The 23,403-nt window shown below is 43.8% G+C and overlaps 11 protein-coding genes across 13 annotated transcripts in view; 7 read left to right on the top strand and 4 right to left on the bottom strand.

The window, feature by feature from the left end:
• Positions 1-1,216: 1,216 nt before the first annotated feature.
• Positions 1,217-1,858, top strand: RB195_025295 (uncharacterized protein; the record flags this gene model as incomplete). The annotated part of the gene is made up of 1 exon (XM_064213368.1): positions 1,217-1,858. The coding sequence occupies one exon, from the start codon at positions 1,217-1,219 to the stop codon at positions 1,856-1,858; it is 642 nt and encodes a 213-aa protein (XP_064069249.1).
• Positions 1,859-3,858: 2,000 nt separating this feature from the next.
• On the bottom strand, positions 3,859-4,578 carry RB195_025294 (uncharacterized protein; the record flags this gene model as incomplete). Its single annotated transcript, XM_064213367.1, has 1 exon — positions 3,859-4,578. One exon carries the CDS (start codon positions 4,576-4,578, stop codon positions 3,859-3,861), a length of 720 nt encoding a protein of 239 aa, XP_064069248.1.
• A 26-nt stretch (positions 4,579-4,604) lies between these two features.
• Positions 4,605-5,009, bottom strand: RB195_025293 (uncharacterized protein; the record flags this gene model as incomplete). Its single annotated transcript, XM_064213366.1, has 1 exon — positions 4,605-5,009. The coding sequence occupies one exon, from the start codon at positions 5,007-5,009 to the stop codon at positions 4,605-4,607; it is 405 nt and encodes a 134-aa protein (XP_064069247.1).
• Positions 5,010-5,255: 246 nt separating this feature from the next.
• Positions 5,256-6,416, bottom strand: RB195_025292 (uncharacterized protein; the record flags this gene model as incomplete). Its single annotated transcript, XM_064213365.1, has 1 exon — positions 5,256-6,416. The coding sequence occupies one exon, from the start codon at positions 6,414-6,416 to the stop codon at positions 5,256-5,258; it is 1,161 nt and encodes a 386-aa protein (XP_064069246.1).
• A 2,818-nt stretch (positions 6,417-9,234) lies between these two features.
• RB195_025291 (uncharacterized protein) lies at positions 9,235-9,735 on the top strand (the record flags this gene model as incomplete). Its single annotated transcript, XM_064213364.1, has 1 exon — positions 9,235-9,735. The coding sequence occupies one exon, from the start codon at positions 9,235-9,237 to the stop codon at positions 9,733-9,735; it is 501 nt and encodes a 166-aa protein (XP_064069245.1).
• A 264-nt stretch (positions 9,736-9,999) lies between these two features.
• Positions 10,000-10,440, top strand: RB195_025290 (uncharacterized protein; the record flags this gene model as incomplete). Its single annotated transcript, XM_064213363.1, has 1 exon — positions 10,000-10,440. The coding sequence occupies one exon, from the start codon at positions 10,000-10,002 to the stop codon at positions 10,438-10,440; it is 441 nt and encodes a 146-aa protein (XP_064069244.1).
• Positions 10,441-16,925: 6,485 nt separating this feature from the next.
• RB195_025289 (uncharacterized protein) lies at positions 16,926-17,426 on the top strand (the record flags this gene model as incomplete). The annotated part of the gene is made up of 1 exon (XM_064213362.1): positions 16,926-17,426. One exon carries the CDS (start codon positions 16,926-16,928, stop codon positions 17,424-17,426), a length of 501 nt encoding a protein of 166 aa, XP_064069243.1.
• Positions 17,427-17,690: 264 nt separating this feature from the next.
• On the top strand, positions 17,691-18,131 carry RB195_025288 (uncharacterized protein; the record flags this gene model as incomplete). The annotated part of the gene is made up of 1 exon (XM_064213361.1): positions 17,691-18,131. One exon carries the CDS (start codon positions 17,691-17,693, stop codon positions 18,129-18,131), a length of 441 nt encoding a protein of 146 aa, XP_064069242.1.
• Positions 18,132-18,632: 501 nt separating this feature from the next.
• On the top strand, positions 18,633-19,034 carry RB195_025287 (uncharacterized protein; the record flags this gene model as incomplete). The annotated part of the gene is made up of 1 exon (XM_064213360.1): positions 18,633-19,034. One exon carries the CDS (start codon positions 18,633-18,635, stop codon positions 19,032-19,034), a length of 402 nt encoding a protein of 133 aa, XP_064069241.1.
• Positions 19,035-19,097: 63 nt separating this feature from the next.
• On the top strand, positions 19,098-19,700 carry RB195_025286 (uncharacterized protein; the record flags this gene model as incomplete). The annotated part of the gene is made up of 1 exon (XM_064213359.1): positions 19,098-19,700. The coding sequence occupies one exon, from the start codon at positions 19,098-19,100 to the stop codon at positions 19,698-19,700; it is 603 nt and encodes a 200-aa protein (XP_064069240.1).
• Positions 19,701-23,002: 3,302 nt separating this feature from the next.
• RB195_025284 (uncharacterized protein) overlaps positions 23,003-23,403 on the bottom strand; it is a gene marked incomplete at both ends in the record, with an annotated part of 33,438 nt that continues 33,037 nt past the window's right edge. For all 3 annotated transcript variants that reach the window (XM_064213355.1, XM_064213354.1, XM_013435942.2), the window contains 2 exons: positions 23,003-23,105; positions 23,186-23,347. In XM_064213355.1, coding sequence (XP_064069235.1) covers positions 23,003-23,105; positions 23,186-23,347 — 265 coding nt within the window. The remainder of the gene's footprint in view (positions 23,106-23,185; positions 23,348-23,403) is intronic.

The following is a 23,403-nucleotide window of genomic DNA, read 5'->3' as shown; positions in this document are numbered from 1 at the left end:
TTGAAAATCAGTGACTGGTTCTGCAGCATATGATGTAGACGTTATTATCAGAATATCCATGACTACAACGTGATATTCGCTGAGGTTTAGTATGAACGAAAAACGTGGAAGCTTAACCGATGTTGTCCAATTAACTTCTGCTAACTTAGAAAAGTTCTGATCGTAACAGATACAGAAAGAAATTTCAATTATTTAATGAAGAGCAAACAATTTAACTAAAGCAATCGGAGTGAGGTCTGCTTAGAGCGCGAAATTGCATGTGTACAGTAAAGTAGTTGAAACTGACAGTATGATCAAGGTGCTCATCAAAACCGGTCACCTCACAAGAGTAAAAATGAAAGTAAAAGTAATAGAAAGTTGAACGAAAAGTGTGCTTCAAACGGAGGAAATGTTCCTTACGAAAAACACATCCCGGTCAGTAAGATTTAGAATGTTAGCCTCAGCTATGTACATATAACAACTTCTCTTGTACGATTCTTGTTTGAAACTGTTTTCTGACGGAGAGGCAGTTATATAATGGATGGCTTGATACACCAGATAGTTAATGGATTTTTCTAAATTTTGTGCATGTATTTTTCCGTCTAAAAGGTTCGACTTCGTGACAACACTGAGTGAACACTGTATTGTGTCATTGTCACTTGTAAAATCAGAATGTACATGTATTAGGTTGAGTCAAAAGTTCTCGGACAATGTGGTAATGATGACTTCTAGAGATCATCACTCAGCAAAGAGCTGACAAAAATGGACGTGTTAGCTATCGTTTGATAGAGTATAAAATTCTCTTCAAAGCGTAGGTTATCAATTACACAGAGCTAGTTCCTTTCCTGCCACCATGCCGCGCAATTTCAAGCCGTCATCACTCCACCTCCGCAACATCATAATCTTTCTCCATCTATCTGGCCAAGAACCCGCGGATATCGATAGACGTCCGATGGAAGTTTACAAGGAGCACGCCCGCTAGAAGTATAGTCTAGAAGTGGCACTCGAAGCTCGCGTCGGGCGACTATTCCATCGAAGATGAAGACCGTTCAGAACGCCCGATGGAGTTGAATTTTGGACTTGCTGCGGAGACAGGAGGAAGCCGACCCGTATCAAACCACTCGCGAACTGGCAGTCGCTCTTGGGGTGAGTCAAGCCACAGTTGCTCGCGGATTGAAGTCAATCGGCAAGGTGCTAATTAGGTCGATGGGTACCACATGCTCTGACGCAGTATGAGATGGACTGCCACGCTGAGACGGCACTTTCTCTCTTCACGCTCAAGCGCACCCACACGTGGCTTGAGCACCTAGTCACCGGGGATGAGAAGTGGATTTCCTATTCTAACATTCACCGGCGTGCCCAATGGGTTGACAAAAGTACGGATGCAGAAGACGTCCCTAAACTCAACGTACACGCCAAAAAGGTTATGCTCTGCATCTGGTGGAGCGTACACGGCGTCGAATACTGGGAACTGCTCGCTCAGGGATGTACAGTGACCGCAGACGTCTACGTTGAACAACTAAGGAATTTGAAGACAAATCTCAAAAATGCACGCCCGCAGCAGCGCGAAGTCTACTTCCAGCACGACAACACTCAGTCACACATCGGAAAAACGACTAAGGCTGAACTGAAGAAGTTCTTCTGGACCATTTCACCACACCCACCGTATTCCCCAGATCTGGCTCCCTCGGATTACCACCTTTTTCCCTATCTCCAACGTCATCTGGATGGTCAAAACTTCCAAACCCGCGACGACATCAAAAAAGCACTCGAGCAGTTCTTTAAGGAGCAGTCCCCAGCGTTCTGGAGCAAAGGCATCTACGACCTGCCTAGACGTTGGCAGAAGACCATCGATGCCAATGGGGCATACTTCAAATGATTTACAGTTATCGTTTGAAAATTGCTAAGTAAATAAAAATAGTGTCAATTTGTCCGAGAACTTTCGACTCAACCTAATACTTATGCCATTATTGTCTTGTCCACAGAGCCTTGAAATTGTTAAAAATCTACACATTTGCGACTTTTTCACCTAGTCATGAATCAACATAGGTTTAACCTCTAGTACGTTGAGAATAGCTTATTTAACTATTTTGTGCCATAACTCTCTGTTCAAGGTACTTACGACAAGTCCAATATCAATGTTTTGCTTTTGGAGAAGTTTTTGTGTTCGTATATCGAAAATCTGCGCACCGGACATTGTACCAACGACAAGAAGCGGTAAAGTACGAACGTTGGGAAGCACGAAAGCTGCCTGAATTGAACATGTTTTCACGTTGTTGAACACATCCAAAGTGTTTACTATCTTCTATGCCCTGAAGTTGCCCTCCTTAGTAAATGAATTAAGGACAACGAATATGTCAATTGCATTTCTCAGAAATTGAATAGTTCAAAATCCTCAGACACTTTAATTTAACCAACATTAGAAAAGTAGCGTTAGTTCTAAGGGTGTACTAGCTAAGCTTTTAAATTTGATGATGCTTTGAAAAATCTCACAGATTATGTCCACTGAGAAGAACAAAATTTAATTGGTAGGTATCACAACTGTATTCTCGAGAGCCTCATCAAGTTTACACGATCGTTAAGATTAAAAATTAAATTAAACTAAAAATAAACTTATTTCCGTCTCATCCATCTAAGTAAGAATTAAGTTATATAAAGGTCACTTAAGAATCCTTTTTTGGCAGGTCATTAAAGAGGTTGTTTATCGATAGTCTTTCCTTATGCACACTGTCTTATTAGTCCTCAGTGGATCTGTAAGGATCCTTATGGATCTCTTTAAGAACTAATAGGAATTCATGAGAGAGGATAGATGATAGATTGTTAGGATAGATCCTACTATCGAAACGTCCCTGCGAATTCCCCAAATGTAAAAATCGGCTATTTTGAGTTTTTGGGGTCCGCGAACGTAAACAGACAGCAACATAGCGGTCTACGGTATCCTTCTACCCTTATACATGGTGCAGGGATCAAAATTAATCAGTTTGAGGATACCGTACTATGTAATTAAGGAAATCACACATTTGATGTTCCGAGTAATATGTCATTTTAATCTTCTTTATAATTTCTATCTAGGTTTTTAGCAGATAGGATATTTCTACTTCTGAAAAAAAACGTGATTCTCTGAAAACAACTGCGATTATTCGTATATTATGCCTTAGCATTGAAGAAGCTTAAAAACAGTTACTTCCAGTGTTTTGTAGGGAACAATTCTTAAAGGATTGTCAACATTATTCTGTTTTTCCTTCAAACTTGATGACATCGTGACACTTCAGTATAGACAAATATTGCATAAAAGCTGGTCTCTAAATTAACCGATGACAAATAGTGACGACTTGGTGCGACTAGCCTGATTCTGAAGATTGCCTCCCTGATGAGTTCTAATGAATTGGCTACAGTAGCAAATTTGTATTTCTCGGTGATTACATTTTAGAAATCAATTTCTTGGCTTTATGTGCCCCATAGTTCAAACAAGTTCTTTTTAGTATCAGTAACTAGTAACTTTTTAGTGTTGGTAACTCAGCTGACAAAAGGAAACAAAAGTTGTTGTTGCTAATAAAAATAAAATATGTGCATACCTGAAGCACGTTAACAGGTTTATCGGTGTTTGTATCAGTTATATTGATACTATCCCAACTCACACTTTCGTTTTGGGTGTCCCAGTTAACGGTGTGAACCTGAAAATCTGGTTAAGTAGACAATAGATGCGCTCATGAATGATCAAGTCTCGAGTTCTCATTACTTGTCAATGGCTCTGCCTTCCAATACAAGATGTAGTTTTCGTATCCTAAGAATTCGAATCATTGCCAATTCTACTTTCTTGAACTTGAAAAATTAAAAAGTGGGATCGCTCTTCCGTTCCAGGCTTTTTCTGCCTCAGAGCTAGATACCTTGATACCTTGACTCCCGCTGATCTTCGAAATGGTCGAGCGGGCGCCAGTAATTCTTCCATTTGTCCCGATCGCGTGCCAGAGTAGCCCAGTGGTTCCTCCTTTCGCGTGGGACACGAAGAGCATCATACTTTTCTTTGAAGGACTTCGTGAAGAAATCTGACCATCGGGTCGACGGTCTTCCTGTAGTGCGCTTAATATCGCGAGGAACCCAGTCGCTCACGGCTCTGGTCCAACGGTTGTCGTTAAAGCGCATCACGTGTCCGGCCCACCTTATTTTACTTTCCTTGGCAAACGCGGCGGCGTCTCTAATCTTCGATCGCTGACGTAGGAGAGAACTTCGAATCCCTTCCCTCACTTGCGTGAAACGGGATACTCCTAGCATCACTCTCTCAATTGCGCGTTCAATGACGCTCACCGTGTTTTCTTCCTGCTTGCGAAATGCCCAGGTTTCCGAAGCATAAGTCAAAGCAGGAAGTACGGTGGTGTTGAAGAGGTGAGCACGTAGCCGTGCCTTCTTGGTCCACTTCGCTACATCCTCGATGCTCTTGTACGCTCCCCAAGCCGCTCGTCTCCTCCTGCCCAGCTCGGGAGTCAGGTCGTTCATCATGTTCAGTTCCTGACCCAGATAAACGTAGCTGATGCATTCGGATATGTTCGTTCCATTGAGCGTGAATGGGGCATCCGACACCCATCCGTTCCGCATGAACATCGTCTTTTGTAGATTCAGCTGAAGACCTATGCATCCACATGTTTCGTCGAATTCGGTGTCAGCATTCGTTCCGCTTGGCTGATGCTAGGTGCTATCAGTACGATGTCATCAGCAAAGCGCAAATGGTGTAGCTGCCAACCGTTAATCTTCACTCCCATGTCGTCCCATTCCAACTTTCGCATTGCGTTCTCGAGGGTGGCTGTGAATATTTTGGGTGAGGTTGTATCACCCTGTCGGACCCCCCTCTTCACGTCAATGATGATGTTCTTGTAGGATGGCGAAATTCCGGTCGTGAAGTTACTGTACAGCTCTCGAAGTATCTTTATGTACTGAATAGGGACGTCTTGGTTGTCCAAGGCTTCCACGACCGCTTCCGTCTCAACTGAGTCGAAGGCCTTCTTCAAGTCGATGAAGGTGAGACAGAGCGGCATCTTGTACTCTCGTGATACCTCGATGAGTTTCGAAACAGTGTGAATGTGTTCAATCGTGCTGAATCCTTTTCGAAACCCTGCTTGCTCGCATGGCTGTCCACCATCCAAGACTTTTTCAATCTATTAAGGATCACTCTTGTAAAGAGCTTGTAGAAGACGGACAGCAAGCAGATTGGGCGATAGTTGCCGATGTCATGTGGATCTCCCTTTTTATACAACAACACGGTCTTGCTGGTCTTCCACTGTTTAGGAACCTTGCATTCCGACAGGTAACGTGTGAAGAGCCTCGCCAGGGTGTTGATGAGTACTGGCGGAAGGCTCTCCAGGTGTTCTGGTCTTATTCTGTCCGGACCGGGTGCCGTCTTCCTTTATCGCCTCTCTGCAAATCCTTGCGAGCTCGGACGTGAGTTCTTGGTTCCCTGCGGCTCGTGCTGCTCCACGCTGGCATATCAGCTCAAGAGTTTGAAGAGACAGGCGTCTCTTGGTCGTTTTAAAACTCTCAGCCTTCTTCGCACAGTCGTGAAGGTGTTCAACGAGACGGTCATATTCCTCGTCGATGTTGTCCATTGCGGAATCTTCCCAAAAGCCGGCTAACGTAGCGAAGAGATCCCAGTTGATGATATTCCTGGGATTTCTCCTTCTGAACTTGGCGGCTTTCTCTGTTCTCCTCGTGAAGGAAAATTTTCCTTGGAGGAGGCGATGGTCCGATCCCGTATTGAACTTTGGTACAACAGCGACGTCCGTCAGGCAGAACCTTTTATTGACAATGATGTGGTCTATTTCATTACGGTACCCTCCACCGGGTGACTCCCACGTCCAGCGTGAAGAAGAGGGCTTCTGGAATTGCGAGTTCCCATGGATGGTCTTAGTCGTCATGATGAACTCGGAGAGCCTCTCCCCCTGGTCATTCCATTGTAGGCCGTAGGTCCCGATGTGAAGTTCCTCCGGCGTTCTTCTTGGGCCAACTTTGGCGTTGAAATCGCCAATTATGGCCTTGTAGAAGGCATGATCTTCTCGGTAGAACTTCTCCAGGTCCATATAGAAAGCTTCGACTTCTTCTTCTTCGTAGCTTGATGTTGGAGCGTAAGCGACGAAGATAGTCAAAGCTGGTGTTGAACCACATCTTCTCATATGCAGACGTCCGATTCGGGTCGTAAGTTGTTCGAAAGAGTCGATGATCTTTGCCGTTCTCGTGTTGACGAGGACGCCACCTCCACCAACACCTCTACTGTCGCATGTTCCTAAGAACAGTTCTTCTCCAGTCTCATATACGGCGTTGAGAGGGTGACGTCGTCTCGCCTCGGTCAGTCCGATGACGTCGTACTTAAACTTCCTGGCTTGCATCATCAGATCTTCGATGGCCGCTTCCGATGCAAGCGTACGTGCGTTATAAGTACAGATCGCCATCCTAGTCCTTTTCCGTTTCGGTAGCCTACATGACTCCTGCAACCCCGTCCCACCTGGCGCTACAGTATCAGGCTTTCCTCCGGAATCAGGAGACTCTTTTCTATTACTGTGTTTTGCGTAAAAATTTTAAAACCCACGGGCAGGTTGCAAGCCTCTAGTCCCATGAGTTTCTGGGAGAACTTCCTTTCTCTCGGAGTGGACATATGGAGCTTATTTGTTGGAGGCGACTCCAAACCGCCTCCCTTGCACCTCCCAGTCCCTTGATTGCAGGCTTTTGGCCGGACTGACGTGCGGGATACAAGGATGTCATGAGTCAGTCCTGGCTCAGCAGAAACAGGGAGTCCATCCCCTGAATCCACCTGCGTCTCTGGGCTAGCACAAGATCGCGCGCCACGTAGCCTCGCAACTAACCGGCTGTGATCGATCTAGTGAGGGAGATCCGTGGCGGATCTAGATGCTCCTAAGAATGTTCCTAGCCCCGCACTCTTGTAATCAGTTCGTAGTATAAGAACATGAAGAATATACTGTTGGAGATTGGTGAGAACGATCCAGAACAAATCCCTTTACATGAGTACATTGAAATTGTACATGGATAAAGAGTAGGTATATAGACATCGGCGGCAGAAATCTCCTCTCCGATCCCTCACAACGTTCCTGGAAAACTCTGGCACACATGTTTTCTATAAATCATTTCCAGTTCAAATCAACTCAGCAGTGTGCTTGTCAAAATTCGTAGAAGATCTGTCAAGGAAAAAAATCATATGTAGCAGAGAAGCAAGGAATTGAAAGTCTCACCTGAGTTTTCTGCACAACGCATGCATATGTAGTACTTCTTCTCTCCAAGCAACATACTGATAAGTTGCTCGGATATGCTGAGATGCTTCCGACTGTTAGTTTCATGTCATTACCTCTTTCGAACATGTGGACTGACACTCCCCCGTGTTCAGTTGGTTCTCCTGAAATTCTTTTCTTTTCGGTCAACTTTTTGTTCTTTTTCTTGACTTTTTTCAAAAACAAAAGTGCTGTAATTGGTAGAAATTACTGAATTAATAGTTGTATGGAGCAAGCGAGGTGGCAAGAATTCGGATGTGAACAACGAACAGTTGTTGTATAAAACCTAAGAGCTCATTTCGAGTAAACCTCCATTAGAAGAAACCTTTTATAAAAAAATGGTGCAGCTGAGGATGCAAAACAACAAACGTTAATTAAAATAAGAGTGTAACACTAAGAAGAATCAGAATATTTCCGTATCACTCGTAGAATTCCACGATCAAATCGTATGATTCCGACATATAGATTTGACAGCATACGTATAGATATAAATAAAGGAAACAAATACGTAATGGAAGTTAAAATTGGTCAACACGCATAAATCGCCTTCAAAGTCTCGAGTAAAGTGGAAGAAAATTAGAAACGTATTCCAAATATCTATGATGTTAGAATCTGAACCAATTTGTTATTTTCTGTTTACTCGCGTGAGCCTGTGAGTAACCATGGCTACCACATGTCATTGTTGCTTGATTCATGGACTGGAAGTCATTTGAATTCTAACTAAAAGTACGGAAAAGTAGTCAGATTCGTGAGAGCTGATGTGATAAGAGTCGCCTAGAGTTATATCACCGCTGACCCAAAGAAATGGTATTCAAAAATTGCAAAGTCTAACGATTACGTTGTCTGTTCTCTTCAGCTGAGTAAATACATCACTTTAAAAGCATCACCCCACGAACCTGAAGTGGTACGGTAGGTGGAATAGTCGTAGTAGATCGGCACAGTAGATTATGGAGAGGGGGTGATTCCGTCCGTTTCTTCCTTATTGCCGTAAAAAACGGCCCGGAAGATGCGGTGCGTGCACGGGGCTGGAAAGCTCCAATCGAACTCGTTGTAGAAAGTAGCGCACCGGAACGCTCGAAGCCGTTGAAAACGAACACTGGTGATGCCTTTAAAAGTCATCACCTCTGAAGATGCAAACATCGTTCGAAGAGTTCAAAGGCGAAGACTTCCCCCTTTTTATTCAAGTTTAGTCAGTATTCACATCGAATAATAAGGATTGCCTTGTGTTTTCTTGAGGTCGAAAAAGCAAGGAGACGGGCGTTAGTAAAACAGATGAAGCTCGTCACAATCTATTTCCTGTGCACAGGAAAATCACCTCGATACCAAGAGATCTAAGATGTGACGGGTGATGCTTTTTTGGCCAAGTGCTTATCAGAATAAGCATGAGACAGTTACAGCTGAGCACCATAGTAGAGAAATCGAGTGGAAATGAATTTCTTTGTGAATACGCTGAACGGGCGCAGAAAACATGAAGGGTGAAGGTAATTTGGTCAAAATTGGCGATTTAGAGCTCAGATGGATGAAGAGTAACTGAGAGTCGATAGTTCTTATAAAGATGACGATAATCGGAAGTTACAACTAGAAATATTTACTTATATTGGGGCCGATCAGACTCGTATGCCCGGCCTTAATATATTGAAATATTGGGGCAGCGTATACAAGTCTGATTGCTACCTGCACGTGGTGGTCCTGTTTTAACTAAACGCAATCAAGCGTTCGAGTGTATGCATTGAGAACGTACGAGCTATATAACTCGCACTGTTATATGACGAAAGATTCACATACATTGCAAAAAAGATGCTGTCGTCCAGCACATCGCCAAAAGGTCAACTGCCTGAAGGGAGCATGGAATCTTTGGTAACAACCATTCGTTTCGTCACACTGAACTGCCGGACACTATCGGGTGAACTCCAACAAATCGCCCTGTCCAGGCTTCTGCAAATGCCCCTATCTCTGTGTGCCTTTTGCTGCACTGCAGGAAACACGCATGAGAGATCGGCCCGTCATCACCATCGAACATTACACTATATTCTGCAGCGACGCTGGTGCGAAGAAAGTAGATGGTTGCACGATAGCTGTGAGGAACGATTATAACAACCTGATGGAGGGATTTGGCTCAACGTCGTCTAGATGCGCCTTTGTACAATTTCGGGATCGCAAGGGAGGTAAACTCTGGATCGTAAGTGCCCACGCACCTACGGAAGCCGCTGAGGGTAACAGTAAGAATGTCTTCCATGATGAACTCAATGCGTTGATGTCTAAAATACTCAACCAGAAGGTGGTCATTGTCGGAATCGACGCAAATGCGAAGGTTGGACTCGAACATAAATCCGATGTGATAGGAAAATGGTATTATCAAAGGGAGAGCACTTCGGACAACGGTGACCGTCTGATCGACTTATGTGAGCAGACGGGCCTCATCATCGCTCCCACGTTTAAGAGGACGGAATCAACTCACGTGGCAGGGTTCAACACTTTCAACGAGTGAAGAGCAGCGCAAGCAGAAGATGAGGACTCTTAAACTTCTCAGCATTAAGATACGGTCCCACAAGAGGAACCGAGGAGTACCTCCTCAACCGAAAATCGACGTGGCAGGTCTGAAAGGCGAATAATGCAGAACGAAATTCCGCCAACGTGTGTCTATTCATGTTCTCAGCATTAAGATACGGGTACGGACCAGAAAGAAGTTTGCGAGACGGATCCCTTTACAAAGTGCATCCAGCACGCTGCAAAGGAAACCCTTCCGGTTCAAATGCCGCGGAAGAAGTTTGCCTTTGCATCTGCAGAGACAAGATCCACGTACAAATTTGTATGTGTCGCCCGCAGCACTGGCGGTTTCAACCGGAAAAAGCGTCTGAGAAGGAAGTTGCGTCGTCAACTGCAACAAGACCGCGATAAGTGGACGTCGAGAGCGAAGGAGTTTGAAAAGGCGTGGGAGGACAAGAACCCGCGGAGAGCCTATGCTTTATTAAAGCAGCATAGCGGCAAGATGAAAAGATGCTCTCCAGTCCTCAACACTGCCAGTGGAAAGGCTGTCGGTGAAGCAACCCTTCCAATTTGGATGGATCACTTCAAGACCTTGCTGAACTGGCAAGCGCCGTCAATTCCTGAACTTGGGCACCTTGATAGACTGACATACGCGGTTAAGGAGGAACCACTGATTGAGTCGGAGGTTCTGCTCTGCATCCAATAGACGAACAATGGAAAATCTGGTGGAGACGACAGGATTAGCGCTGAAATGCTGAAATATCTTCCTTCGTCTGGGATCCTTGAGGTGACAAAGATCATCCGTTCAATGTGGATAGAGGAAAGGATACTTGACTCGTGGAGACATGCTGTCGTAATTCTCCTCCACAAAAAGTTATCCGTCACGGACCATCGTCACGAATTATCGAGGAATCTTCTTGCTGTGTGTTATGTACAAGGTTTTGGAGCGGATTATCCTGGACCGACTTATTAAGCATCACGAAGAAACAACGCGCGACGAGCAAGCTGGCTTTCGTCCTGGCCGATCTACGACAGACCAGGTGTTCATCGTTAGGCGAGTGGTCGAAATCTGGCAGCGGTAATCGAAGTCAATGCAATTAGCTCTCTGTACTTTGAAGCCACTTTCGACTCTTCTCATTGAGACCATCTTCTCAACGCGCTACGCGTCGATGGGGTCCCAGAAAAGCTCGTTCGCTTGCTTGATGACATGAATCAACGAACAACTGTTGCAGTTCGCACACCTGCCGGATACTCAACAGCATTCGAGGTGATAACTGGAGTAAGACAAGGGGCAGTGGCAGGACCCTTCCTGTTTAACTTCGCTATCGACGACATCATGCGAAGAACAGTCGATCAGTCCTGCCGATATCGTCTCAGCCGTCAGGGTGTCTCTTCACTGAGCTCGAGTACGCCGACGATAATGTTATATTCGCGAAAAGCACTGCGATCATCATAGGATTGGTATCACCCAAGAACAAAAAAAGGGTGTTGGAGGTCGTAGTCGTACAAAACTTGGCTACCGCGTATCAGGGATGCTAAAAAATGTCCATGAAAGCCGTAATTCCCTCTTAACTTAGAACCGCCTTTGAGCTGCCACCCTTCTAATTCAGACCTATGCATCACTAATAAGTACTATCTTCATTCTTCTGAGTCACATTATTACTGAGATGAGAACTGTTACTGAGATGTTACTAAGGAGCTACTATTAAGAAGCTTGTACGAATTCAAAGTAGTCCTTCAACAACTCCCGATGTTAGACTAATACTAGGAGAAATGAAAGCGAACATGTCATATATGTAGTGCCGATTTTTACCTCATTTTTTATATTCGATCCATTGGACCACATAGCAGAAGTTCACAGCACCGCCAAATGTTATCTCTTCAGTCGTACGATATATTTCCTGTGGAAAATGATTCAAATTGTTTAGAGCTATTTAAATTATCTAATGTATATGAAATAATCACTTTATTTCTGAGTTTTTCGAGAGATGCTTGAAAGTTGCAAGAATATTTCGGAATGTGTTTCACTTCACCCAAAATTTCCTATCTAAGATATCGTGATTGACTCACCGCGTCAGCGTCTCGCCTGCAGACATGCGTCGAAGAAGCAGCTGCGGAGGCCACCATCTCTTAGGCAGCTTGATATTTTTAACTGCATCATGTAACAGTAAGTTGATTCCATTTATGCTGTCTACTTGGGCAAACACATACCTCAGAATCACATTGTGTAGTGCAACTTTTGACCTGTTCATCGATGGAGTAGTAAAGTGTATTAATGAACCGACTTGGGATGCAAGAATGCGCTCCTCTTCAGTTCAGAATCGTTTAAGATCTACGATTGCGCGAACTCTACATATAATGACTTACAGGGATCAGTTGATGTATCACGTCTGTGTTTCCATTCCCCGAGACGGGTGTGGTGCCAATTTATCGGCTCCGAAGAGACAAAAGTGTTGCTTAGCGTAGAACGGTTTGGGAACATCGGCTAATCAGTCACCACAAGACCTCTTGCACTCCGCCCTATATGTAACTCATGATGCTCTAATATCTCCCCCCTCTAAAAGTTCACGCACACTACACCAGGAAAGCCATAGTATCAAGTGTATCTGGCGAACTTTTGGTACGAATTAGATGTTAATGTTTACGCTTTCGTAGAACACCAAATCGATAACTTACGGCTTCTACGGACAGTTGCAGCACGGCGTAGTCGTAGGAACAGACGAGAGTTCTGAATGCAAGTCACTCTGACTACTAACTCCAGCGGTGGTACATCCTACTCGTATGCTCTCACGGATCGCGATTATGCATTACATAAGAGGTTAAGAAGATCTACCATCACTGTACTTGATATACTCCCACTCTCTACACGTTAGATACGCGGTAGCCAAGTATTGTACGACCTCCATACACCTACATATCTCCTCTTTTTGCTCTTGGGATTTTAGCCTATCCAGTGATGTCCAAACGTAACGACACTAGCCCCAATCAGTTTCACAAACCATCGCCTCGAAACAGCGAAAAATAATAGCAAGGCAGGCGTTCTCATTCACTGGGAACGTCAAGCTCTACTTTATTTTGAAAAATACTTCTATTGAAGAATTCAAACTAGATTTCTTGCTTCCTTTACTTCACAACTACTACACTGGGATGTCGTAGCCATGTGTTAAAATGTTTGCATTAATGTCGTTACTTCTGATATTTGTTTAGTAGTTCTTCTAATAGTAGTAGCATGAATAAGTAGAAGATGATAGGAAAAAACACTTGTAGTTTTGACGCCTAAGAAAAACACTGGGCATGTGCACATTTCTGCCGATAGACTGCTTTTTGCTTTAGAAAAGTACTCCACATTAGTAAATAGCAGTCCATCATCACACCAACGATGGAGGAAAGCGTATTAATACTATAACTAATACTAACTAACGAACTTATGCGCACACTCTGGTTTTTTTTGGGGAGGGGGAGGGGGGAGGAGAAGGGAGAGAGAGTAAGCGTGTGTGAGGCCTATGACGGGGAGGATATTTCAACGTCATGAACCCCATCTGGGGCGGGTGTAGTGGAGTGCAAAAGGGTTCTGCATGTACTGCACAGTCGATTTTTCGATATCGTCCTAGGCTAACCAATCCTTTTGTTCCTTCGCAGCCAACGATTTAGCACTAGACTTTTCTGGAAGGATAGCAACACTGACTTCATAACTTCATAAATCGGCTGGTTTCTGTAACCCACCCCATGAGGTATACGCGCATTGATAATCCTCAAACGATTCTGAGTTGGAGTCGAACGCGTTGGCTCAGCTCAAGCAGGCTGAATAAGTTCAAGCAACTCATCCCTTCGTAACCATGAGTTCTTTTATTTCTATCATTCCGAATTCGAGACCTCTTTTCCAATCATTTTAGTCGTATGTGTATTATTATACGTCAAGACTCCAATATCAGAGCGTACTCGGTCCTCGATGCTGTAAAAATACATTAAAACTCTTTTCTTAAGCTCTTATCTTTAGAGAGCTTCGGTATTCAGATTCAAGATAGTATGTTGACAACACTGGGCAGGTCTACAGAATGACTTAGGACAGATCTGGAACGCCATCTGCTAAGCTCTAGGATTCGATACACTATCGCGCATATGAAGCTGCACAACTTTTGGTTTCGTAGATCGTCCATGAGATAGAGAGGGTGACTGTAGAATGTCAGGAATGGTTTGCTAAATGATGTGGAAGCATTATAGAGATTACATAGGAGAAATAGGACGACCATGCCAAGCATCTGCTGTATTGTAAATTAATTTGAGAATAAAATCCTGGCTGTACTCAGATAACCAATCTAGTTGGTTACAACAAAATAAGACCTGTTTTATCTTAACACTGTAATAAAAAAAACGAGAGTAATTAAAATACTATGCGGACAATTAGTTACACGACTCTTACATATCAGTAAACAAGGAGAAGAGTTTGCTACAAAGGAACACAGTGTACAAATTGTAAGATGATTGTGATGTGCGGCATATGCTCTAACCAAGTCGGTGTTCACTAAGAACAGCAAGATCCCCCAAATTTCACTCCAAGTTGTTGCACAGATCTGAAACGTACTGTATATAGATGATAAATGGCTCTGCTTAGACAACCATATTGTGTTTTGTAAGACTACACCACCGCTAAACAGAACGGTCTACCACTATGATCTGCACTTCTATAGCGTTTTGCCCACGGCAACGCTATAGAATAAGAATCACACTTCCTCCTCTTAATGTCTAAATAGGTAGCACATGTTTAAATAGGTTTTAAGGTCAAAATTTCTAATTGATTTCCTTGAGCTGTAGCCAAGATTGGTGTTGATCGCCTTTATTCAACAACGGCTAACGTTTCGGCGTTTTCGCCTTCGTCAGAGCCTGGAAAGTTCAAAGCCATTAGTGATTTATCCCCTCAAGGGCCTCATCACCCTACCGAAAGCATCCAAACAGTAGGCAAACTCAAACAGCAACACATTGGCTAGTACTTACTTCATTAGCTAGACTTGTTAACGGAGCAGACCACCACGTACCACTACGAGTCACAAGGGTTTTTATATAGGGACCTCACGATCGCCTTTAGATCAAAACCCGCATAGGTCTTGATATAGGGATAACCCGTTTGTGATTTTAGTTCCAACGTAGTGGATAGCCCAGAAAAGATCCCTTTCTGTTTTCCTTATATATCTGATGATATGAGCAGAGCGGTACGGTGTTGTCTACGAAAAGAGGGTCTACAGAATAAAGTGAGGGTTGCGGAAATACCTCCAGCAAACCTCAAGGGTCAGCTGGTACGTAGTCGTGCGTATGATCGACTCTGCACAACTCCCAGCGTGGTTTGCCCCTATGGCAGAGAGGGTGATTGCATGATATCAGGAGTAGTGTATCGTATCACGTGCAGGTTGTGCGGTGACTAGTATATAGGGGAAACGGGACATCCACTGTGTATAAGGGTCAAGGAGCATCTAGATGGACTCGAAAAATCTGAAATCTTCACCCCACTTGGAGCACACCGTAGAATATGTCATCCAAACTCCGAAGTGGAGGTAGAAGTTCGCATATTATCCTACGAGTCCGAGATCACAGCACGCAGAACACTAGAGGCCTTTTGGATAACCGCCAAAAGTCCAAAAATGAACAAGAAGGATGAGTGCATTGCTATCACAAACGAGTTATCCCTATATCAAGACCTATGCGGGTTTTGATCTACGGGCGGGCCGTGAGGTCCCTATATAAAAACCCTTGTGACTCGTAGTTGTGGTACGTGGTGGTCTGCTGCGTTAACAAGTCTAGCTAATGAAGTGAATACTAGCCAATGTGTTGCTGTTTGAGTTTGCCTACCGTTTGGATGCTTTCGGTAGGGTGATGAGGCGCTTGAGGGGATAAATCACTAATGGCTTTGAACTTTCCAGGCTCTGACGAAGGCGAAAACGCCGAAACGTTAGCCGTTGTTGAATAAAGGCGATCAATACCAATCTTGGCTACAGCTCAAGGAAATCAATTAAAAACTTCGTTTCAACATGCCAAGATTCAAAGACAGTCGAACATGGGCAATACTCAAACCTTTTAATCAAGAAGAATAATTGTTCCGCACCCATTGTGAATATGCCAATAGGTTTTACGGAGGTTTTTTTTTTAGAAATAACACTTCATCATATTTTTTTTTTCGAATGGAACAACATAGTACCATTCCGGGATAATCAACATGAAGCGCGCAATTTACTGAAGTCCCTGGTCGATGTTGATTCATTTATACAATGAAAGTTTACGATGGACACCTTTCAAGAAGTTCAGTAGAGCAGAACAAGTTCTCAAATACAATAGAAAAAGAAAAGTTCTCATCTATTTACTGCTCTACAACACTGAATTGAGAAAAAAGTCGTGATCGTTTTTATTTCCTAAAATGCATGTAGAAATTTAAAAATGTGGTGAAAATATTGCATGTCTCTTGATAAAGAACCTCTCACTCTACATACAAGTCTGCTGTGATTCTATTTATTTATTTGATTTTATTTATTCCTACTTTTAGGATCACTAAATTGGAGTGCCACGTGGGCAAAACGGAGCATTTTCGATGCCATTTTTTTGTACTAAGTTCGAAGTGCCAGGACTACTGAACTTGTCTGCGAGATTCGTGTTGTGTATAGAGGCCATCGAATGAGGCAGAAAGCACACAAAGAAGCACAGAACGGGCAAGGAAAATTTTTTTTAAAAATATAGAAAAAATCAACGTGAAGTATCGAAGAGCTTATAGAACGACATGAAAAAAACAGTGGAGAGTAAGTTATAGATTACTTTTGTTGTAGGTTCTTCTTTATTTTTTTTTTGGCTTTTGTTTTGAATGGGAGAGAATAAATTTTTCCTCATTTAACGACAATTGACCGGTCGGTATGTGATGTTTTTGAACTCAAAATTCTCGCTTTTCTTTAGCGGTAGAAACGATCGCCTTCGGTATTTCAAATGCTATTTCTCCACAGGAGCCGCGTATACAAGTCTGATTGCTACCTGCACGTGGTGGTTCGCCAAAAGGTCAACTGCCTGAAGGGAGCATGGAATCTTTGGTAACAACCATTCGTTTCGTCACACTGAACTGCCGGACACTATCGGGTGAACTCCAACAAATCGCCCTGTCCAGGCTTCTGCAAATGCCCCTATCTCTGTGTGCCTTTTGCTGCACTGCAGGAAACACGCATGAGAGATCGGCCCGTCATCACCATCGAACATTACACTATATTCTGCAGCGACGCTGGTGCGAAGAAAGTAGATGGTTGCACGATAGCTGTGAGGAACGATTATAACAACCTGATGGAGGGATTTGGCTCAACGTCGTCTAGATGCGCCTTTGTACAATTTCGGGATCGCAAGGGAGGTAAACTCTGGATCGTAAGTGCCCACGCACCTACGGAAGCCGCTGAGGGTAACAGTAAGAATGTCTTCCATGATGAACTCAATGCGTTGATGTCTAAAATACTCAACCAGAAGGTGGTCATTGTCGGAATCGACGCAAATGCGAAGGTTGGACTCGAACATAAATCCGATGTGATAGGAAAATGGTATTATCAAAGGGAGAGCACTTCGGACAACGGTGACCGTCTGATCGACTTATGTGAGCAGACGGGCCTCATCATCGCTCCCACGTTTAAGAGGACGGAATCAACTCACGTGGCAGGGTTCAACACTTTCAACGAGTGAAGAGCAGCGCAAGCAGAAGATGAGGACTCTTAAACTTCTCAGCATTAAGATACGGTCCCACAAGAGGAACCGAGGAGTACCTCCTCAACCGAAAATCGACGTGGCAGGTCTGAAAGGCGAATAATGCAGAACGAAATTCCGCCAACGTGTGTCTATTCATGTTCTCAGCATTAAGATACGGGTACGGACCAGAAAGAAGTTTGCGAGACGGATCCCTTTACAAAGTGCATCCAGCACGCTGCAAAGGAAACCCTTCCGGTTCAAATGCCGCGGAAGAAGTTTGCCTTTGCATCTGCAGAGACAAGATCCACGTACAAATTTGTATGTGTCGCCCGCAGCACTGGCGGTTTCAACCGGAAAAAGCGTCTGAGAAGGAAGTTGCGTCGTCAACTGCAACAAGACCGCGATAAGTGGACGTCGAGAGCGAAGGAGTTTGAAAAGGCGTGGGAGGACAAGAACCCGCGGAGAGCCTATGCTTTATTAAAGCAGCATAGCGGCAAGATGAAAAGATGCTCTCCAGTCCTCAACACTGCCAGTGGAAAGGCTGTCGGTGAAGCAACCCTTCCAATTTGGATGGATCACTTCAAGACCTTGCTGAACTGGCAAGCGCCGTCAATTCCTGAACTTGGGCACCTTGATAGACTGACATACGCGGTTAAGGAGGAACCACTGATTGAGTCGGAGGTTCTGCTCTGCATCCAATAGACGAACAATGGAAAATCTGGTGGAGACGACAGGATTAGCGCTGAAATGCTGAAATATCTTCCTTCGTCTGGGATCCTTGAGGTGACAAAGATCATCCGTTCAATGTGGATAGAGGAAAGGATACTTGACTCGTGGAGACATGCTGTCGTAATTCTCCTCCACAAAAAGTTATCCGTCACGGACCATCGTCACGAATTATCGAGGAATCTTCTTGCTGTGTGTTATGTACAAGGTTTTGGAGCGGATTATCCTGGACCGACTTATTAAGCATCACGAAGAAACAACGCGCGACGAGCAAGCTGGCTTTCGTCCTGGCCGATCTACGACAGACCAGGTGTTCATCGTTAGGCGAGTGGTCGAAATCTGGCAGCGGTAATCGAAGTCAATGCAATTAGCTCTCTGTACTTTGAAGCCACTTTCGACTCTTCTCATTGAGACCATCTTCTCAACGCGCTACGCGTCGATGGGGTCCCAGAAAAGCTCGTTCGCTTGCTTGATGACATGAATCAACGAACAACTGTTGCAGTTCGCACACCTGCCGGATACTCAACAGCATTCGAGGTGATAACTGGAGTAAGACAAGGGGCAGTGGCAGGACCCTTCCTGTTTAACTTCGCTATCGACGACATCATGCGAAGAACAGTCGATCAGTCCTGCCGATATCGTCCCAGCCGTCAGGGTGTCTCTTCACTGAGCTCGAGTACGCCGACGATAATGTTATATTCGCGAAAAGCACTGCGAAACCTCAACATGTTGTCAACCTTGTATCGAAGTTGGCTGCAGCCTATGGATTACATCTTCGCCCCGATAAATGCAAGCAGATGTGCATCTCTTCGAAACTTCGAACAGAAATCAGTGTGGACGAGCAATCAATTGAACTCGTCGATGAGTTCTGTTACCTAGGCTCTACGCTGAAGAACAAGAAGGATGCGCTAAGGTCACTATTGCGTTTAACTCCTTAACGGAATGCTTGTGGTCGACCCCACCACCAACAATGTCAAGCTGCGAGTCTACCTATCCGCAGTTCGCCTTGTGATGATGTACGGATCGGATACTTGGGCAGCACCATCTACGGGGATTGAAAGGCTTGATTGCACGGAACGAAAGCTGCTTAGACGTCTACTTGGCTACTTTTGGCGTAGGGTATGCTACAGTGAAGATCTTTACGCAGAAATTGATGTGATATACCGGTGGATGACACGTGGAAGATATCAGCATCTCACACCGCCATCGAAGGTGGCTAAAGTAAGTCGTCTTCGTTTTTTTGGTCATATATCAAGGATGGCAGATTGCCTTGTTCAACGAGTTCTGAGGAGTTTGCCGTGTTCGAGCTGGAAGAAGCCACCTTGCCGAAGACGGAACTTCTGGACTGACGTGGTGGAAGATGACCTGAGGACACTCGGCGTAGATAGGCAGTTCAGGCGAGACGTAAGGTTTTGCAGAATATGGAATTGCGACGAGTGGATTGATTCTGTGCAAACTTTTGCAGAAGATCGAGAAGGTTGGGCACAGCTATGTTCAAGGACGGCCCACCTCGGCGATGATGCGTGTAATTGCGTCAGACGATGACAACAGCCCGCGGATTAAGTTAAGTGAGTCATTTCTCCACACACAGCACACACAGTACCATTCTCAGCTCAGCGACCTTATCATCTCGATTAAAGGCAGCATACCACGAATCTGACGTGGAGGGGGAATCCGCGGGAAAAGCTGGAGAATCATGGTGGTTCCGCTCATCTCTCCCTGGTGGGAATCGCTTTAGTCCCTACGAGGTACGTTAGAACGCTCTTCTCTGTATACGTTCCGATCCTCTCAGCAGCCTATTCATTGGTTTCACTTGAATAGGCGGGTGAGAAGACATCACTGATCTTTGTCAGCTTGGACTGGGATGCACCGCGTTCCAACTGATCTCGTAGGAAAGAACACCGTCTTTCACGGCTTTTATTTTTATGACGATTAGAGAGAGATGAGTGAAGCCACCGCAGATCCGGGAATCTACAACTTCACCTCTAGCTCTTCCCTTGGATCCCCTCACCACATTAGATGAGTGATATGCTGCCTTTAAGTTCGCAGGAGAAGAATGGAGATGAAAATGCTCCATCTTGTTCGCTTAGTACTTGAATTTAATGATTCGAAAAAAAAAACAAGTGAAATTAAAATATGGATACAAGAAACTCGTTAGACCAGAAACTCTCTGTCAAAAACATTCTATTTATTACTACACATTTTTATTTAGAACGCATTTCTAGATATGAAAAAAGCTCAATGATTAATAACATGTGGCCAGGGATATCGATTAAACTCTGTTCCTGGAGGTTAGTGGAAGCTGAAACTAAGAAATATCAAAAAACAAAATGAGAGGAGCAGCACACGCACGAAACTAAAGGGTACGAGCGCGTGCTGGAGAGGGCAATTATCTTTGCTGCAGTGATTAAATGAATATGAAGTGCAGTTCAAGCAAAGTTTATAGGCTAGAATATAGTTGGAATTTCGCAAAAGGGCTGAAGAAACATGGAAACTAGGACTAACCATCAGATCAAGTTGAATCTTTGTTTCCTCTTCCACATTAAATTCCACATGAAAATTTCAAACAGTTCTTAAAAAGAAAGAATGTTGTATTGAATGCGAAACTTTTCGATGATTGTTTGTATCCTCTGGTAAGTACGGTTCAGGAAGTAGTTTGCAATTATCATAGCAGAGACGTGGAATACTTCCTATGGCTATAGACAACAGATGATGATGGATGAAAGAGGAGAATGGACTGATCAGTCCATCCGACGAATGAAACATTTCTTTACACTCATAGGAATGACTGATTGAAACAATGTGAAGTGTATTAGAGGTTTATTCGATAACAACTCGTTGCGCCAGCACAAGTAATGAAATCCACTACACGCGGCATCACTTCGCGTTAGTTGATCAGATAGTAGTGATGATTCATCTGATTCCTATATATGTAAAGAACGATTCCCTTTTTGCTAGAGAGAACCCAACACAGAAAATTTCCTTAATTGTTAAAGATTCATGTCATATATCAGCTTAGACATAGTCTTAGGATAAACCGAACGCTATGTAAATAACGCTTTTACCACATCGTTCATGTGATGGTCAACTTTAGTTTAGTAATGTGGAGTATTTTCCAGAGGGGATCATTCCGAGAGGAATCAATTGTTCGGTACAAATGTGCATTAGCTTAGCGCATTTCTTGAGCTTCAAAGATCTCCTAAGGTCACATCCTTATCCTCTATATTTGTTTTGTGACTTGAAATTCGATGGGATTTACTGCTACACAAACTTACATATGGCTAAAGAGGTCCCAGGCATAGTGGTAACTTCTAGACGTGTTTTCATTTCTGTGCGATCTCTTGCGCGACGCTGCGTTTGAGGAGAACTATGAAAGCGTCGTAAACCCCTAATAGTAATACGAATTTCTTCCCTGTCAGAGAAAACCAGATTGAAGGCTTAAAGATGAGGATTCTTTGATGGTTTCGAGAAATCATCAACTTTGTCAAGCCTCAAAAAAAATATGATGATGCTGATGGATGTTACCTTCGATGTGATGACTAGACTGTGAATCGAACAACCTCCAAACATGAGCAGCAATCAATCCACAACAATAGAAAAAGAACATTCAGATGCTGACAAGTTGTACTCAGTCAGACCCCCAACCATCTGGATCCTTTTTTTCATTCCCGTTTCATGGACAACAACGACAACGGACTACAAACATACAGTTATATAAACCTTCGCCTTGAAACAGGGAAAATTGGTAAATGTCGAAAAAAATTGAAATAAAAATTAAATATCGAAAGCAAGCTATCTTTATTCCAGTGACAACGTCATGCTCCATTTTGTCTGTAGAATTATTTCTATTAAAGACTTACAACTAAATTTTATACTTCTTTTCCAACACAACTACTACTATGGGATGTAGTAGCCATGCGTAGAATACTTTCCTTAGTGATGTTACTTTTCGTATTTATGTGGAGTCAGTATTCGACAACGGAGAACTCGTGCAAAATCGTAGCTGTTTGACTTCTTAGAAAAGCACTTAGCATAGGTACATTTGCGCTGACCGATTACTTTCTCTCGGAATGACCTCGTAGAAAGCATTCTATGTCTCAAATGTATCCGAAAACTGACATTTTCGGGTAACTGACTCGAAAAACTGGTATGGATTGACTCATTAAGTTGAGAATCTCTTTCTCCTCTTCTTAAGGCCTAGTTCCTTCCTCATGCATGAATGCTCTAAACATGATCTAAGAGCATAGTTATGGTAAACAATTTTTAATCTGTGTTGTACTTGTTTTCTGTAGATTTTTCCTCTTACAATCAAAATAAGTTTCAATGGAAAAAGGAAGGAGTGTGGTGTGCAACCGCTCACTTCTGATATCTCAATACTTATTCTACGGTTGGATGTTTAAAGGCAGCATTCTACGAATCTGGGGTGGTACCGATTTCAGGTGGGGTATCCGTATACGGGGTCGTAGATTACGGAGACGGGGTAGTTCCGCTCATCTCTCCCGGCATTACTGCAAGCAGCCGGCCCCTGAATGCTGTTTTGTACGATGCCTTCTATTGCAGCGCGCCACCCTTGCACGCGTAGCGCCTCTTACCGTTTATCGGGGCAGTCGGAATTGATTTTCGACGAATCGCAGAGCGGAGGCGGTGGAAGGGGTGGATCGTTGAAATAGATGAAGTCGTACAAAACAGCATCCTGGAGGCGGCTGCTTGCAGTGATTGCAGGGAGAGATGAGTGGAACTACCCCGTCTACATGATCTACGACCCCGTATACGGATACTCCACCTGAAATCGGTACCACCCCAGATTCGTGGTATGCTGCCTTTAAGCCTAAGAAATACGCACATTGTTAATTATGATTTTCATCGGAATCGCGGGAATGAAGTGAGCTTCGAGAACGTGTCGGAGATAAGAGTCCTTGCTCGTCTAAGTGTTTTCGTGTCAGGAACCCTCTGAAATAATCACAATTTAGTAACATCCAAAGAATAATTTGTAGTTGTTCATGTAATAATGTGTGCAAAACGAGAACCACCTAATATGGGCTTGAATCTTTGTGGCAGCTTCATTATCTTCTTTTTTCATCTTTTCCACATGTTTTCTCGCTAAGAATCCTCGAATTTCTGCCTGAATTTTTGTCGCAGCTCTATCTTCAGGAGTGTCCATTTCTAGAGAGTAACCGCCAATAGAGTGACGTCTGTTGAAATTTCATGAAATTAGGACAAGAACTTTTCAAGGAAAGACCATAATTGA

Source organism: Necator americanus, chromosome X (genome assembly GCF_031761385.1).
Source record: "Necator americanus strain Aroian chromosome X, whole genome shotgun sequence".
Taxonomy (NCBI): domain Eukaryota; kingdom Metazoa; phylum Nematoda; class Chromadorea; order Rhabditida; family Ancylostomatidae; genus Necator; species Necator americanus.
Note: the sequence above shows the minus strand (reverse complement) of the source record. Positions and strands in the feature narration are given on the sequence as shown.